General features: G+C 59.7%; 1 protein-coding gene across 1 annotated transcript in view; it reads left to right on the top strand.

Moving 5' to 3' along the window:
- EVC (EvC ciliary complex subunit 1) overlaps positions 1–17,602 on the top strand; it is a 60,516-nt gene that overhangs the window by 13,216 nt on the left and 29,698 nt on the right. Inside the window, exons 5-11 of the mRNA XM_066384390.1 lie at positions 715–799; positions 1,102–1,200; positions 1,835–1,972; positions 4,827–4,985; positions 10,520–10,736; positions 12,573–12,721; positions 13,307–13,405. Of these exons, the coding sequence (XP_066240487.1) occupies positions 715–799; positions 1,102–1,200; positions 1,835–1,972; positions 4,827–4,985; positions 10,520–10,736; positions 12,573–12,721; positions 13,307–13,405 (946 nt within the window). The remainder of the gene's footprint in view (positions 1–714; positions 800–1,101; positions 1,201–1,834; positions 1,973–4,826; positions 4,986–10,519; positions 10,737–12,572; positions 12,722–13,306; positions 13,406–17,602) is intronic.

Here is a 17,602-nt window from a genome sequence, read left to right as displayed (position 1 = left end):
CTGACAGTGCAGGTGGAGGAGACAGCCCATGGCTGCAGGAACTGGCACCTCTTCAAAAGTGTGGTCTCCATTCTCGGGGCCTCCGGGCATTTCAGTGAACCATGGCGTTTTCAATATGTTTGCCGGTGTAGGAAACAAGATAAAGGCCTTTATTTACACCCTGCCTGTTGTCTGCCCCATGACCGTGTGACCCATACTTGATTTCTCTGACCCTCGATTTCCCCGTCTGTAAAATGGGCACAAGAGTGATGCCATTCAGCACTCAGAATGGTACACGGGATATTAGACACGCTGGTGACCAGGAGGAGGCGTTCATTTCATTTTTTCCTCCTTCCGTCTCTTCCGGCTTTGTCCTTGATGTCCAGACAACAGCTCCCTTCTGGTCACAAGTGGGTGTCACGTAGCCCCTCCGATTCCTTCTTTGTAGACCTGGGGGGTGGCTGTTAGGAATCTCCGCCCTCCGCAGAACTTAAATCCAGCTTGTACTGAAGCAGGGATGAGCTGCTGCTCTGTAACCTCTCTCCCTGCCTCGAACACTCGAACCCCGTGGTTTTCCACGGCCGGCCCGTGGTCCGTGGACTGCTGACCGTCCGCCGGAAGTTCCGTGCTGGTCTGCGAGAGAGTGACCCAGCCTGGCGTTGTGTGAAGATGACGCCGACTCCCGGTTGAAAACCGCTGCCCTAAAGGTCCTTTCTGTTTCTCCCGTGGCCGCAGCGCGGACCTGGACCTGTGCATCTATAACCTTCACCTAAAAGATCTTCTACAGCTGGACACGGCACTGAGGCAGGACAAGCACGTGGTAAGGTGGAGAGGTGGGCTTGTCACCCTTTCACGGCTCAGGAGCCGGGACCCGGGCTGTGGGTGCAGTGAGTCCCGGAGACCCTCGGGAGGTGGGTGTGGGTCACGACGGAGCCAGCGCAGCGTGGGGAGAGACCGTCGTAGGCACAGATCCCTAAATGGAAAAGCTGTCTCTGCCTGTGGATAGGCACCAGCTCACTTTACCCAGAGAGGCAGACAGACGGACAGAAACAGCGGGAGGAGGCGGAAGGAGGCGCCACCGTGCAAACCTTCCTCTTTGTCTGTTTCCCTTTCGGGCGATAGATGTTTATTCAGATTTTAAAGATGTGCCTCCTTGACCTTCTCCCGAAAAAGAAGTCCGATGATGAATTCCACCAGAAGATTCTTTCAAAACAAGAAAACGTAAGCCTTCACCCTGTATTCCAAAGTAACTGAAAAACAGTGTGTTATAATGGACACAACCTATGGAAGTGGTTTTTTTTTCTTTCATGTATAAAAGGGGTGGATTACAATATGCACTTTTTAACACAATATAGAGCTGTCAAAGCATGTATACAGGTACAAGAAATAACAATGCATAATATTAAAATGCGGGAAAATGTCGGAAGCCGAGAAAAGAGGAGCGTGTTGGTCACACTAGCTGTCACGGAGAAGCGCCCTGGTGTTACTTTCCGCACAAGCTTGGGGTGTCTCAAAATATGTGGTTTTCCAGGACTTCATCAGGATGGAAAGATACTATGTATCTCCACGTTTTCTACGGATGGCCTATTTTTTTGTGGGGGGATGAGGAATATAGAGGAATAACCCCTTGCCCTTGAGGCTCTATGTTTAATGAGAAAAAGCGAGATTTCCATCATCAAACGTTGACCCGGACAGCGCCCAGAGTGCTTCATTACCGTGGAGCCATACTACATGATAATGTGCAAAAGAAAAGCATCTCCTTTTCTAGAAGTGAAGAAACACTTGGTTTTTTTTCTCTCCGTTTTCTTTCTTTGGCCTCCCCGCTCCCCCCTCCCCCCCTCCCCCTCCCGCCCAGGATTTAGAGGAATTAGAGAGGAGACTTCAGGCCAGACTGCTGAGCACAGAGACGTCGGGTGCGGGCGACCCCGAGTGCACCTCCCTGGCCGACGTGGAGAAGCGGGAGAGGGAGTGTTCCGAGCAGCTGATAGAGAACGTACGTGGCAGGTGGCGGGGGCTCTCTCGGGCAGGGAGACGGAGACCCCTGGTTTCCGGGTGAGGTTAAGACCTGGGGGGCCTGTTAGATGCTGGAATCCCCCGCTCTGTTCTGCCTTGGAGCCAGGGATCCAGTTTCTCTAAATTAAAGCGATTGATAGAGAAGGAACAATGAAAGGGCCAAGATTTACAGGATGAAGGGAGGCTCCTTTTTCTTTTTCTTTCTAACCGACTCCCCTTGTTTAAAGTTTAGATTGACCTTTTCGTCATTCAGAGCAAAGCTTGCTCTACCTCTCTCTGCCATGCCCCCCAGGGGGTAGAGCAAGGTGCCGGCCCGGCCGCTAACCGCTCCCGCTGCCGGCATCGCCCGTAGGAGCGAGCTTTACCTTCCGGAGAACATGGCCTCCCTCACAGAGCTCTTGGTTATTTTTGCTTTTTTGGATCTACGCCCCTCCCCCCGTTCATATATTATGTATTAAACAAACATAGTGTATCCGTGGTGCTGGCTACTGAGGGTCAACGTGAGCGTAGACCTGGCCCTGCCCGAGAGATGCTCAGGCCAGGCCTGGGGGCGGAGTGGGTGGGTGTGGGGACCGAGCGGTGAGCGGATGAGGACTTCATGGGTTACACAGGTGACAGATGGCAACACGGGAAGGCAGAGGCACGGGGAAGAGAGAGGAAGTTTACCCCAGAGTTCCGAGAGCCTTCATAGAGGAAGGGACCATGAGGGGGGCATTTGGGAGAAGTGTGGGTGCTGGCCAAGGGGCGGGCGGGCAGGGGGCACTGGGAGGGCCCAGGAGCAGTCAGAGCAAGATGAAGCCAGGGACTGCCCAAGGGTTCTTTCTCACCCCGTGCCAGGGAGGGGGCGTCCCTGTAGGTTAGTGGCAGAGGGTGGGCGCGGCCCATTTTGGTGTTAGGAGGACCTCGGGGTCTGCTGTGTGGAGGCCAGGGCGGAGCTGCTGGGCTGGTGCCCTGGGGGTCCCAGGGAGGCGTCTGCAGCAGAGATGGAGAGGTGAGAAAAAGTGGGAGCGGACAGACTGGACTATAATGGGATCGGGGAGGAGGAGGGTGCGGAGGGTCAGTTCTGCGGAAATGAGGACCCCAGCGTGACGCTGGTTGGGAGGGGAGATGCTGAGCTCCAGCTGCGTGGCTTGGAGGCGCCTGGGGACGGAGTCCCTCCCCAGCGCAGGAAGAGGACACGGAGAGGGAGCGTCTTCTTCGGAGGAAACGGTGAGGGGAGGGAGCTCACCTGGGTTCCAGCGGCCACAGACCCCCCGAGGCAGTGGGACGGCTTGTCCCCTGCCTGCACAGCTCAGACAGAGGCTCCACAGTCCTCGGAAGATCCTCTACGGCGTTGGTGACCTCCGACAGTGGAGACACGGCGGCCCAGGAGTGTGTGGAGAACAGGCAGAGAGAGGAGCTTGTGCCGGACCGTGGATCCTGCCAGCAGTCAGGGAACAAGAGTCCAGCAGAATCACGACCGGAAGGCGGAGTAAGGACTTGGAGGAACCAGGAGAAAAGCACGTCACAGACGCCAAGGGAAGTCCAAGATTTTAAAAAGGACGGGCCAAGCCTCCTGGCGCCCCGGGACTGGAGGGGCACTGCAGAGCTGGTTGGACATGGCACTCCGCTTCCAGGCACGCAGGGATTCACGGATGGGGGTCCGCATCCTCTCCCAGCAGCTGGACAGGAGGTCCTCTGATGGAGCAGAAGGACAGAGCAGGGTGTGGCCGTGAAGACGGCAGGGCGGGTGTGATGGGGGGCAGAGGATGGTTCACTGAGCTGCCCGGAGGCCCCGAGAATGGAGACCACACTTTTGAAGAGGTGCCAGTTCCTGCAGCCATGGGCTGTCTCCTGGCCATGCCCAGCCCTGGGAGGTGGCTGGCCGGATGGTCAGTGTCCGGTTGTCCTTCCTCTTCACCTTCAGCCATAGCAACAACGAGATCAGCATGGGCTCCTGATGCCACTGGCCCCTGGCCCCTCCCATGCTTGCCCAGCGAGAAATGTCCGTTTCAGTGGCCGAGAGGTAGAGCCGAGCTGGGTGAAGCTGGGAGCTGGTCGGGCCCGAACCAACCTCATCAGCCTCCGCCCTTTGTTTCTGCGGTGACCTAGGACGAGCGACCGGTCTCTCTGAGCCTGTCCCTTGCCCTCCTGATCTGTATTTTCTCTAGAAATAAAGTGGGTGAAGCACATCACCTGCATGCATGAAAATAACAGGAAGTCACTAAGACGACCGGTGGTGGTCTCCGAGTCCTGGGCGGCCACCATGACACAAAGGGAGTCCTGACACTCTTAAGCGCCCCTGGGCGGTTCCCAGCAACGCTCCTGACGAGATAGGAAACAGGGAAAGGAAAATGATTTTAAAGGAGAATATGTTTTGTGGTCAGCGGTCCTGTCCGCCACATTCTCCTTGGTACTTTTAGGACAATAACTACTACTTATCAATGACCATTCAGGCTTTTATTTCCAGGACATGTTGAATCCCTTTTAAAGATCTAGAAGCTTCCTAGAGCACGCTGTCGACTTTCATGCACCCCCTTCTCTCTCTCTCTCACACACACACACACACACACACACACACACACACACCGCCCCCACTGGACTTTCCTGCCTTATGGCCAGCTCCTTGCCGTTTGCTGAAAAGCCACCTTGAAACTGACGGGCACCTACGATGGAATGAGGAGGGACCGCTAGGGAATGCGAATATGGCCAAGATCAGCGCCGAGAAGGGTGGGGTTGTCTAGGATCTGTGATCAGGAATGTGTGGTGAGTCCCGAGCCTGCACCCTGCCGCTTTGCAGCTTTCTTAAAGCTCCCCCCACCCCCCACCTCTTGCTTCTCATCCTCATTTCACAGATGGAAGCTTTCTGGAAACAGATGGAAAACATCCAGCACGTGCTTGTGGACCAGCTGAAGTGTTCCAGCTCCAAAGCCCGGCAGCTCGAGATGGCCCTGACCGCACGGATGACCGCGGCCGAGGGGCTGCTGCGCGCCTCTCAGGACCTGCAGGCTCTGGTAACACCAGGGCGTGGGGGGGATGCACACGAGGAGGTTAGACTGGAGATGTGGGAGCAGGAAGAGCCTGAAGCGCCATGGAGCTCACTGAGCTGAAGACCTTCATAGTGTAGATGGAGTGGGGGAGAGCCCAGGGAAAAGCAATACTTGATTCCTCCATCCATCCCTCTAACCCTTTCATCCCATCCATCCATTATCCATCCATCCAGTCATCCATCCATCCATCCTTCCATCCATCCATCCTTCCATCCAATCATCCATCCAGTCATCCATCCATCCATCCTTCCATCCAGTCATCCATCCATCCAATCATCCATCCAATCATCCATCCAGTCATCCATCCATCCATTCTTCCATCCAGTCATCCAGCCATCCATCCATCCAATCATCCATCCAGTCATCCATCCATCCATTCTTCCATCCAGTCATCCATCCAGTCATCCATTCTTCCATCCAGTCATCCATCCAGTCATCCATCCATCCATCCATCCATTCAATCATCCATCCATCCTTCCATTTATTGTCCATTCTTCCTTCTATCCCTCTATCTATTCTTCATCCATCCCATCCATTCACCCATCCTTTCTTCCACCCATCCATCTTCCATCCATCCTTCTATCCCATTCATCCCATCTATCCATCCATCTTTCCTTTCATTATCCATCTGTCGTCTATCCCTTCCTCCATCCATCCTTCCTTCCATCCAGTCATCCATCCTTCCATCCAATCATCCATCCATCTAGTCCTCCATCCACCCATTCAATCATCCATCCATCCATCTACCATTCCTTCCATTTATTGTCCATTCTTCCTTCTATCCCTCTGTCTATCTATTCTTCATCCATCTCATCCATTCACCCATCCTTTCTTCCACCCATCCATCATCCATCCATCCTTCTATCCCATTCATCCCATCTATCCATCCATCATTCCTTTCATTATCCATCTGTCGTCTATCCCTTCCTCCATCCATCCTTCCTTCCATCCATCCATCCATCCATCCATCCATCCATCCTGGGTCTGAGATGCTGGCCAGGTCCGTGTTCTTGCAGCATAGAGCACTGTTTTTCAACACTGGTTGCACATGGAAGTGATCTGGGGAGCTTTACAAAGTACTGATGCTTGGGTCCCAGCTGAGTCCCCACCCACAGATTCTGATTTAATCAGCCTGGGGGCTTTAGAGCTCCAGGTGACCACGGTGAGCAGTCAGAGTTGACACCCCCGGGTGTGGGTGGAGCATTGGTTTGCTCTCCTGACTGCCTCACGGATCACCTAGGGAGCTTTCAAAAAATGTGCCTGGCCTCATGCCCAGAGATCCAGTCTGATTGGTTTGAAATGCAGGCTGTGGTTTTGCTGGTTTTAAAACAACCCAAACCATTCTGATGTCTAGCTGGGGATGCAAACCACTGGTGTAGAGGAATCCGCAAATCTGACTCCAAATCTAGACTCAGCCACCTGAATCTGTGTTATCTTGAACTGGTTACTGAACCCCTCTGAGCTTCAGTTACTCTGTTTATAAAAGGGTGGTCGTAGCAATAGCCACAGACAAGGCCCAGGGAAGAGCTTGGTGGCCTGTCACACCCTAATCGCCAGGGCGTTTCTCGGTGAAGGTGTTGGGCTCACCCTGCTGTGTGCAAGGCTCAGGGCTCTATGCACCCACGTCCCTTTCCTCTGACCTTGGGAACGCATGCATTACAGTTCAGACCTGTGCACCTGCCCAGGTTACACCCTGTTCAGAAGCCTCCAGGGGCCACCCTGCCCTCAGCTTAGAGACTCAGCCCCTCAGCCCTGCCGAGCTGGTCCTGGGGAGCCGGAGAGGATTCCTGCCGCTTCTCCACAGACCATCTGCTCCAGGGTGTGGTCTCCATCCAGACCAGTGGCGTCAGATGGTTAGAAACGCAGAACCTACACCCTCCCCCTGCACCCAAGTCAACACGTGCGTGTGAACAAGTCCCGGCACACGCAGCGGCTGGAGAACGGAACACGCAATTTCCCTCCGTGCGCACCCCCCCCCCGCCCCCTTTGGTGCCTCGGTGCTGTTAAAAGACAGGCAGGTATCAAGTGCACACCGAGCAGATAAGGGCCTGGGGGTGCCTCACCGAGGACCCTCCCTGTCTCAGGCACCATCGCCCAACCCGGACACCGCGCTTCCTGGCGTGCGGTCCACGCCCCTTTGAGCCAGACTTTAATTTGATAAGCCTGCTGATACGAATGCTCTTTCAAGGAGAAAGATCTTTCCTTGTCTTCTTTTGCTTTTTATTTAATTATTATCCTGTCAGCAGGATATTGATGCAGCAGAGGGGGAAAAAAAATTATCCTTAGCTGACTCTGGCCCAGACAGCCAGAATCTCCCCAACAGGAAAAAGGGAAAGGTTCTCAGTCCAGGTTCTCGGGAGGCTCTTCCCTCCGCCGGCAGCTAACGCGCACCTCCTCTGTTGTAGAAACGGGGCTGCAGCCCCTACCCGGACACCCGGTATGCGCACATGCCGGGGTCCTGCCGCTCATCGGCTGTGTGGCCGGCTCTCCGTGACTCAGTCTCACCATCTGTCCAGTGGGACCACAGTCATGCTCTGAGTCGTTAGAGCTCAGACGGTGCATCAGGCCTCTGGAACAGAAGCTGACACCTGGGGGTGGGGGTGGGGGCGGTATGCGTGTGTGTCTATGTGTCTGTGAGTAAACGACTCCTGCAGGCCTCACGTCAGCAGGCAAAGCAGACGTAAACGGCTCCTCGCAGCAATGGCCGGAAAGGGCTGCAGTCTGTACTTGTACGGAGCGAGGGACGGTTTAACTCTGCCTGCACCCATGCAGCCCCCAGCAGGATGCACCCCGGAATGTGTTGTCGAGGAACTGTAGAAGAATTTTAATTCTCGGGCGGGAGTCTGAGCACTTGGGGCTGGGAGGGCGGGCCGACCTGGAGCGTGCCACGTGGTTCTGTCGGTGAATATCAGAACAGAACCCTGGGAAGGGCCCTAAACGTTATCAGAATCTGTCTCTTGGGACATTCGAGAAAGACCGGATGCCACTGGAGACAGTGATGAGAGCAGCAGCATTCCTGAGCACCTACTGTGTGCTGGCTACTGTGTTATATGCTGGACACATTGTAACTTATTCAAAGCAGCTCTGTACAGCAGGTGTCAGATGAGGACGCTGTGCCCAAGACCCCGCAGCTCTGAGGGGCGGGGGCCGCGTTGGAGTCCAGGCACTTCTGAGGACACAGTGACACTCTCCATGCTGGTGGTGGCCCTGCCTGATGTCCCTTGGCTCTTCCCGCCTGTCATCTGGGTCCCCTCTGCACAGGCTCAGCTCTCTCCACTCCCATCTTTCCTTGACTAGAAACCCAGGGGCTGTGCTGTCACCAAGCATGAGCTTACAGGGCCACACCAGAGGTGGCTGCATCAGAGGTGGCCGCGGGGACAGCCAGGGGCACCTCCCACCCTCCATGTCTGGGCCTCCAGCAGAGCCTCCGGCACCATGAGGCGCTGTGCGCTTGTCTTCCCGCGCCCTCTAGTGGTCAGGGGCCCGCTGACCGCAGGCAGGACTGTAATGGGAGGAGAGGAAGGTTCAAAGAGCCTGTCCCTTGGGCTAGTTAACTGTGTGGCCCTCTCGAATAAGCCTCAGCGTTCCTGTCCACAACTGGAGGGTCATCATGCTTGGCCGTTCTCACGTGGTTAGCACACAGACCAGGGAGGCTCAGCCAGCAGGGAGGCCCAGGTGGGCCGTGGGTGGCTCAGACGCCGCCCATCTTCACGGGCTCTCAGCTCAGGCCGGTGCTGCCCTCAGGTCCAGCTCCTTGAAGACAGCAGCACGTGGGGCGGTGGAGCATGGAGCAGGGGTGCGGTGGGGACGGTCGAGCCCGCCAGGATGGGCAGGGTCCGGCCAGGCGGCGGAGCGGGTGACAGGAGGCAGGGACGCTGTCCCAGGAGGGCCCCGTGTGAGCAGAGGCCCGGTGAAGCTGTGAGCCGGGTCTTCTGGGCAGCCAGGTGGCACAGTGGGTGACAGGAGGCAGGGACGCTGTCCCAGGAGGCCCCGTGTGAGCAGAGGCCAGTGAGGCTGTGAGCCAGGTCTTCTGGGCAGCCAGGTGGCACAGTGGGTGACAGGAGGCAGGGACGCTGTCCCAGGAGGGCCCCGTGTGAGCAGAGGCCAGTGAGGCTGTGATCCAGGTCTTCTGGGCAGCCAGGTGGCGCAGTGGGTGACAGGAGGCAGGGACGCTGTCCCAGGAGGAGGGCCCCGTGTGAGCAGAGGCCAGTGAAGCTGTGATCCAGGTCTTCTGGGCAGCCGGGTGGCACAGTGGGTGACAGGAGGCAGGGACGCTGTCCCAGGAGGAGGGCCCCCTATGAGCAGAGGCCCAGTGAGGCTGTGAGCCGGGTCTTCTGGGTGAGCCGGGAGCCGGCAGTGTGGGGCGAGGCTGGGGACTAAGCCAGGCCTGGTCCTCAAGGGCCTGTGCACCGCGCCCAGGAGTCTGGACTTGGTCGGAGGGCAGTGGCTAGAGAGTTTGAGCCGGGCAGTGGCCGAGCCATGTCTGCATCTCAGAAAGGCCCCCATCTGCCTTGTGTGTCCAGGTGGGGGGGGGGGCGTGTGGAGCGTAAGGCGGCAGGTGGGAGGCTGGGAGGCTGGGAATGGCCTGAGGCAGCAGTCCAGGGCGGAACTGACCCGGGCCTGAGCCTGTGTGGCTCCGGGTCAGCAGGAAGGGGATGGATGGCAGGCCTGGCCTGGCGGAGAGCAGCTGGGCTCACTCGGGCCTCCTCTGGTGCCGGGTGGCTGGTGGGGCCACGGTGAGGAGGGAACAGACACGGGCCACAGCGTGCATGAGGCCCGTGTGGCCACAGCCGTGTCCCTGCTGCTCCCGTCGTCCACGCTCTGGTTCAGCGGCTCTGGCTCACGGAGCACCCTCTCCCTGAGACGCCAGGACAAAGCTGCCCAGACCAGGAGGGCCCGCCTGTGCCCCTGGTCGGCATTTCCTGCGTGGGGGAGCCATCTTTTCTAAGAGTCGTGTCCCCGGGAACAATAATGTGGTAGGACAGGGTGGGGCCGGTTCTCAAGCCGGACGCTGGGGCGTCACCCCCAAAGTCTCTCAACTCCTCAGCCCTCGGGCGCTGTGAGGAGGAAAGCCAGGAACGTCTGGGACCTTTCTCGTCTCTCCTCGCATTTCATTTCGGGGGGCTGTGGTGGCCCGAGGCGGGGTGGCCTGGAGGGGGCTGGCTGTAAGGGCAATGGCTTTTCCTCTTCGGTCACATGCATCTGTCGAATTCTTTCTCCAAAGAGTGACCCTCTCTGGAGCACTCAGGGTGCACTAAGTGCTTTGCACACGTTATCTGGTGTCCACCTCACCACGTCCCCACGAGGGACGATGCAGTCCACCGGTGAGAGGCAGACCCAGGAGGCTCAGACCGTGCTCAGCGCACAGGGGCGTTGGGGGGTGGCGGTGGGGGTGGTGGCAGCATAGAACCCGCCACTGTTGACAGACCCGGTGGCCGAGCGCTGACCAAGGATACCCCCCCCCCCCCGCCTCATGTCTGCAGTCCTTCCCTTCCTAGGACACCCTGGAGAGGACGATGGCACGGGCACACATGGCCAAGATGGTCGAGTCCCTGAAGCTGCAAATCCAGGAGGAAACCAAGTGCCGGCTGGCCGCCATCTCCCGCGGCCTGGACCTGCTGACCGCCGAGGGCAGGCTGTCCGGGCGGCAGAAGGAGGAGCTGCTGACCCAGCAGCACAAGGCCTTCTGGGAGGAGGCCGAGCACTTCAGCCGGGGTGAGCGAGCTTCCGCAGGGCCCTGGGCCCTGGTCTGGGGCGCAGTCCTCCTGGGGCCCCCCCCATGCTGTGGGCCGGGGGGGGGGCAAGGCGGGGGGACAGCCCTTGCAAGTGTCCCAGTTCCGCCGTTGGGGACCAGTCGCTTAAGTTCTCTGCGCTTCGCTTGCCTTCTCCGTCGATCAGGGTCGGTAAGGACCAGCCGGCCTCCTTGGTCGGGGCTCTCCTGCTCCCTCCGTGTCGGCGTTGGTGACTCAGGCGGGTGGAGACCCCAGTCTGGCAGCAGAGCCACCTGGAGTGGGCAGAGGGCAGAGGAGGGTGGACCTGCCCAGAGGTGCCCCGTGCCCCTCAGCGGCAGCCCGCAGCCCTGCGCGAGTCGGGGGGCCCTGCTTAGCCGCCGGGTGGGGTGCGCGCGCAAGGCAGGAGAGGGCCCCAATGTAGCTGTTTCCCACACCCGCTCCGGCTTCCAGGCTGACCGGGAGATGGCAGGTGAGGGCTCAGGACAGCAAGGGCGCCCGAGACTTAGTCCAGGTCAGACCTTCAGGGGGGCCCACAAGAAGCAGCCCTGGGCTTTACCTGCAGGGTGTCAGAGACCGCCTCTGTGCCAGCTTCCCCGCGCCCCGGGCAGGAGACCCCTCAGTGCTGACCCACGGCGGCACGCGCCCCGGGACCCGAATGGGGGCACAGAGCGGGGCCCCCCCGGGTCTCGTCGGGGCATCTGTGTGCCTGACAAGGTCCCCCGCGGGTTCTGACACCCACACAGGCCTGGTCCCCGCAGGACCAGGGAGCCTCAGGGGTCTTAGCTCGGGCCACCATAACGAGGTGCCGCAGACGGGGAGGGTCCTGAACAACAGACAGTTACTTCTCCCCGTTCTGGAAGCTGTAAGTCCGAGAGCAGTGTGCCAGCCGGTTCCTTTCCTGGGGAGGGCCCCCTTCCTGGCCCGTTGTGTCCGCACGTGGCGGAGGGAGCCCTCCCACCCCTCATCCTCCGCTACGGCCCCGGTCCTGTGGGTCGGGGGCCCCCCCACGACCTCATTCAGCCTTCATGACCTCCTGAAAGGCCCATCTCCAGATACAGTCACCTGGGACTTAGGGCTTCCGTACGAATTTGAGGGGACACAGTTCAGAGCAGGTGGAGAGCCGGGCTGGGCCCCGAACTCCGGCAGACCCAGCACCGGAGCTGTGGTCGGCCTGTGGCGGGGCCGAGCGGCCTGGGCAGCTAAGGTTTGTGTTAGACCCCGGTCCCCCCCGCCCCCGGTCCCCCCACCCACGGTCCCCCTGCCCGCCCTGCCCCCGGGCGCCCCTCCCCCCCCTTCCCCCCACCCCCTGTCCCCCTGGTCCCCCCGCCCCCCCACCCACCCACGGGGGACCTTGTCCCTGGGTTGGCCCTGCCTGCTGGGCTGCTGGGCTAGGAACTCCGCCTCGTGGGTTTTGGATCTTGACTCCAGTCTGAAACAGCAGTGTCCTCCCACAGGCTGGGGCTCTGTCCTCTACTCGCCTGTCTTTCCCTGGGCCCCTCCCTCACTCTCGCCCAGGACACGCCTCTCAACCCCCCGGTCAGGTCGGCCGGCTGCCCTGCACAGCCCCTCAGTGAAGTCTCTGTGACACCCTGAGCCTTGGGCCCGAGGGGCAGTGGGGGTCCCTCCAGTTAATGTGGGGCCGTGGGCTTTGAGGGGCCAGGGTCCCCAGCAGCAGCCGTTTGGAAGCACGTGTGTGCGAATGATAAAAATAAAATGGAACTCACCCCTAAGTCTCAGCCCCCTTCCTGCTGGCGGAGGAAACCGGTGAAAGTTTGGGCAGGAGAGTCCCATCATGTCCCGTGGCTCGTTTCAATTTCAGAGTTTGTCCGGCGAGGCAAAGAGCTGGTCAGGGCCTCGCGGGCGCACCAGGCGGAGGGGACGGTGGAGCTCGCGCTGGCCCAGGAGGAGGAACGCAGGCGCTTCCTGGCGGGGCCACAGCTGACCGCTGACCCCGAGGACTTCCTCCAGGTGACTGGCCCTGCTCCGGACTCACCCGCCATGTCCGTGGGCACATTCGTCCCCGGGAGCAGCCATGCAGGCTGACCGTGGTGTGGCTCGGTCCCAGTCACGGGCGGGAAGCTGGAGATTTCGGCACGCAGTGGACAGAAGGTCACTTCGGGCCTCCCGTGCATCAGCCGAGTGACCTTAGCCGGTCCTCTGAGCCCTGCCTGCCCGTGTCCTTGTCTGTGAACCAGTGGTGAGGGCTCTGCTGGGTGGGTCTCCCAGGGCCTGGGCAGTGGTCTCGAGCAGCTGAAGTCCGAGAATGGTTTCTGGGTCGTCGCTTGTGTCCAGGGGCAGCAGTCCCGGGCGACCTGGTAGCACCTCTTCGTACTGGGCTGGACAGAAGCCTGGTCTGTGGGCAGCGGGGAGCTCGGGCTCCCTGGTCCTTGCCTCGGCCTCGGTCTGGCAGCCACGGAAGCCACGTGACCCCCGTGCCCCACTCTTCTTGTGGGTACATCAGAGATGGACATCCTTCTGAACCGAGAGGCAGAGGTCCGGTGGGGAGTTCTTCTGCTTGTCTCTATCGGACTCAGCCCTGGTTTTCCCTCACAGGCTTTTCACGAGGTCCTGGAGAGGCAGCGGCTAACACACAGTGACCAGGAGGAGGCGGAGAACCTCAGGACCACCGAGGCCATGGCTGCGCTCTGCCAGGTACGTGCCGCCAGGTGGGCCCGGCCGAGAGCCCTCCGCCTCTGCGTGTGCGTGCGAACCCCACCTCCTCCTGGGCCCAGGGCCCCAGAGGCCCGACAGCGACGTCCCTGTCTTAGGCTCTCCAGGGATTGTGCAGACAGTGGACGGACTGCAGGGGGCGGGGCTGGACGCAGGGAGACTGGGGAGACGTCACAGTGGTCCAGGCCAGAGCCACTGGGGGCCGTGGCTGGGGCGGCGCCGACGGGGTCAGTGAGAAGGCGAGGGACCGGGGTCCACTGATGATGTGATGGTCAGCGTCTCAGGCTCCTCTGCTAAAGTGGGGACAGTAAGCTTTCCTCATAGGACTGTCCGGAGGTCTAGAGAAGCTTGCAGGGGCAGAGCGTAGAAATGCGTCGGGCACAGAGGGAGCGGTCGGATGTGCTGGGACTATTGTCCAGGAGGGTGTGGGTGCCCTGGGGCGTGTCCTTGCGAGGGAACCCGCCTGGCAGTCTGGCTGGCTCCTTCCCGGGCCCAGGCACACAGAGGCATACTGTCTCCTTTGCTTTGGGCAAGACACCCCTCAGGATGTTGTGGGCACGGAGGCGGTGAGATAAATATGATGACCACCTCACGGTTCTCCGGCCGCAGAGAAAAGTGCATTTCTCTCCATTCCGGCGGTCTCTTGATCTTTAAACAGACAGTAACGTCTCCGCTTGACGGAGACGGCTGCCGCTCAATGGCGCGTCTCGGCGCCCGGTGGAGACGTTTCTGAACCCAGCCCGGAGTCGTCTGTGAGGACAGGCGCAGAGCCGAGCACCGCGCGGACCCGCCCGTTCCTGGGATTTCGTCTCTGACCGTCCTACCCGTGCTGTTCCTCTCGGAAGGCCCCTGGGCGGGAGGATGCAGGGACCGGCCTGCCTGGGCGGGAGGGTGCAGGGACCAGCCTGCCACGCCGGAGGCCCCTCAGCTTCAGGCTCGCGCCAGGAGTCAGGGCCGGAGGGAAGGGGGCGCTCTGTTCTGCTCAGGGAATGCAGAAGCCACAGGCATCTGTGCGACGATCGAGAGCAGCGTCCACAGCATCCCTCCCTCTGACACCGAGTGTGAGTTTCAGAGCCCCCCTAGACCACCCTCTGGCCCTTTAATCCTCCAAAGAACTCTCGCTGAAAGCTGCCCTACTCACGGTTATGGGTTATTACAGCAGAAGGATATGGTCACAGTCGGCCGGAGACAGGCCCCAGGGGGAAGAGCCTAGAGTCGCCAGCGTGAAGCTTCCAGCGTCCTCTCCCAGTGGGGGCGTGGGCAGCCCTCCCCAGGGGCGAATGGCGTTTGATGTTCATCTACACCGAGTACTGCCAACCAGGGAAGCTCCCTGGAGCCTCGGTGTCCACCGTGTTCATTGGGACGCAGTCCCCACAGACATGGCTGACCCCCGGTGTAGCTGGTGCCTTAACCCCCAGCCCCTCTGCAGGGTGAGCTGACTGATACCACCTGGCCCGAGGCCCCTGCCCTAAATCACCTCGTTATCATCGACTATCGGACGTGGCCCAAGATCCCCAACAATCGAAGACCCTCTGATCGGGGAGGGAGGACATGCCAGGAACTTAGAGGTCACCTCCCAGGAGCCAAGGGGCAAGGGCCAGGCCCCTCTTGCAACAAGGTCCGCCCCTCCCTGCCCAGCAGCGAGAGGTTGAGGTAGTTGGTTCAAGCTCAGCCAGCTGGGGAGAGCCCTGGATTCGGGCCGAGGGCTCAGCACGTGTAAGCAGGGAGAAGGGACTTGGTGAACAAGAAGAGAAGGGACAGGAGTGTTGCAGTCCTCACGGAGGACGGCAGCTGCGTGCCCCGGGGTCCAGCCCAGGGGCGACACCTAAACCAGTGGGTGAAACCGATGAATGAGTGTGAATCCACTGACACGCTGGCATGCTGGATGGACACGGTGTGTGTGTTTTCCCACGGCTGCTGCCACACGTGGACACAAACTCAGCGGCCAGAAATAGAGCACAGTCCTCGCCTTCCAGCCCCGGGGGTGAGAAGTCCGAAGCGGGTGTCACCAGGCGGAAGCGGAGGAGCGAGCCAACCAGCAGAGCTGCGTTCCTGCTGGAGGCTGCGGGGAAGGAGCTGCTGCCATGACCTCTCCAGTTTCCGGGGACCGGGTTGGGGGCTCCCCATTCCTTGGCTCGCAGCCCCCGCCTCCATCTGAAAGCTGGGGAGTTGGTGCTCCAGCCTCCGTTCCGGCCTCTGTTCCTGCCATCCTGCCTCCCCTCGCTCTGACTTCCTGCCTCCCTCTTTCCCTGCTGAGGACCTGAGTGATCACATTGGATTCACCTGCATCAGCCAGGGACCTCCTCCCATCTCAGGGTCCCTAACTCACTCACCTCTGCGAAACCGCTTCGACCATGTGAGGGGCCGATTCCGGGGGGCGGGGTTGCCTGTCACCGAGAGGAAACAGAAGGTCCCAACGAGGACAAGAAGCCGGGTTTCGGAGGAATGGCGGAACGAGGATGTTCCGGCCAGCAGCCCCCCCCCCCCCCACGCCGGTCTTGAGAAGGGAGTGATGGGGGTGTGGGCGCCGTGGGGGCCGTGCCCCTGGGAGGAGGGTGTCCACGGGGCGACAGAGGGCGAGCCGGTTTGCGTGGCCCCTTTGTCGGGGTTCAGTGGGGATGAGTCCTCAGGGAGGATGCGGGGTTGGAGAGCACTGGGCTGGCTCGTTCACACCGGCCTCTGGTGGCGAGCTCAGGCAACACGGCTCTTCGTTCTAGCTTGATACAGCCACTGCCGTCATCAATGTATGTTTCCCTGATTTGCAGAAGCATACCTTGCCAGGGCCTTCCTGGTCCTACATGCGAGCTGATTTCCCCCCACCCCCCTCCTTTTGGTAATCTCCCTGCCAGCTCCTCCCCGCCAGAAGCACAGGGCGCAGGAGAGAACACCGCTCAGCAGGCAGACGGACCGGCTGCAGGCCCTTTCTGGCTGTGTGCCAGCTCTGCGGCCCTGTCCACCTTGCTTAACCTCTCGGACCTCAGCTGTCCTCCTTGGAGATTGAGCATAAAAAAGAACCCACTTAACACCCAAAAATGCTAGGAGAAAGACTAACACCCTTAACCTGGCCTGTGATGACCACCTAGCCTGGTCTATGAGGCTCTCACATGACCTGACCCACGAGATTCGTCTGACTTTGCCCAAAAGAGACCCAAGAGACCCCCATCCAACCTGGCCCGTAAGCCCTCCTGACGTAGCCCACAGGCCCATGTGACCGGGCCTACTCACCACCTGTCTGGAGTCATGTCCCTTGCTCACTTCCTTCCAGCCAACCTCAGATATCCCTCAGTTCCCCATAGGTGTGCTGGTCCCTTCTACCCCAGGGCCTTAGCACGAGCTTTTTCACTGCCCAAAACGCTGTTCCCTCCAGTCCCTCAGTTTTGCTTGTTCTCATTCTTGTCTCAGTGAAAAGTCACTTCTTCAGAGGGCTCTTCTTGAGTCCTCACCAGGCCAGTTTAGGTCCCTGGTCTGTCCCTAGGGCTTCCAGCCTCCCCACCATCACAGTTGTCATGGCAATGCCTACCCGGCAGTGGGCTGTGTACTCCTTAAGGTCAAGGTTCGTGTCCGCCTGTTCACTGCCAGGTCCCTGGCACAGAGCCCATAGTAAGTGCTCCAGAGACACTGCAGGGTGAACCTATGACCGCTGTGAGGACCCCTGTACCACTGTAAAGGACCCCTGCTCTCTAGTGGGGTATCACGTAAGCGTGACCACATAGTGCCGTACAGCAAGACGCCGCAAAACCCAGGGGCTGAAAATGACAGCAATGTCTTCTCACTGCCTGTGCGGTGGCCAGAGGTTGGCGGATCTAGGCTGGGCTTGATTCATACAACACGCTCCCCCTGTCTCTCATTTCCTTCTAAGACCAGTGGGCTAGTCTGGGGATATTCTTCCCCCCACAGTGTCAGAGGTTAGCCTGCACCTTAGCATACTTCACACCCACATCGTTTGATTGGCCAACACATGTCACATGACTGAACCCAGAGTTAAAGGACAGGGAGGTGCTCCCCACTCCCCCAGCAGAGGCATTGCAAAATCACACGGCAAAGGGTGTGGCTCTGGGGGCAGGGGAAGCTTGCTCTGCGCCTGTGCTGTGTCTCATTGTTATGACCAGCCTCAACGCAGGTGTCCACAGACCTACAGGTAAGAAAATTGATCCTGACCAGGCGGTGGCACAGTGGATA

The sequence above is a fragment of the Saccopteryx leptura genome, chromosome 5 (assembly GCF_036850995.1).
Source record: "Saccopteryx leptura isolate mSacLep1 chromosome 5, mSacLep1_pri_phased_curated, whole genome shotgun sequence".
In the NCBI taxonomy this organism is placed as follows: Eukaryota; Metazoa; Chordata; class Mammalia; order Chiroptera; family Emballonuridae; genus Saccopteryx; species Saccopteryx leptura.
Note: the sequence above shows the minus strand (reverse complement) of the source record. Positions and strands in the feature narration are given on the sequence as shown.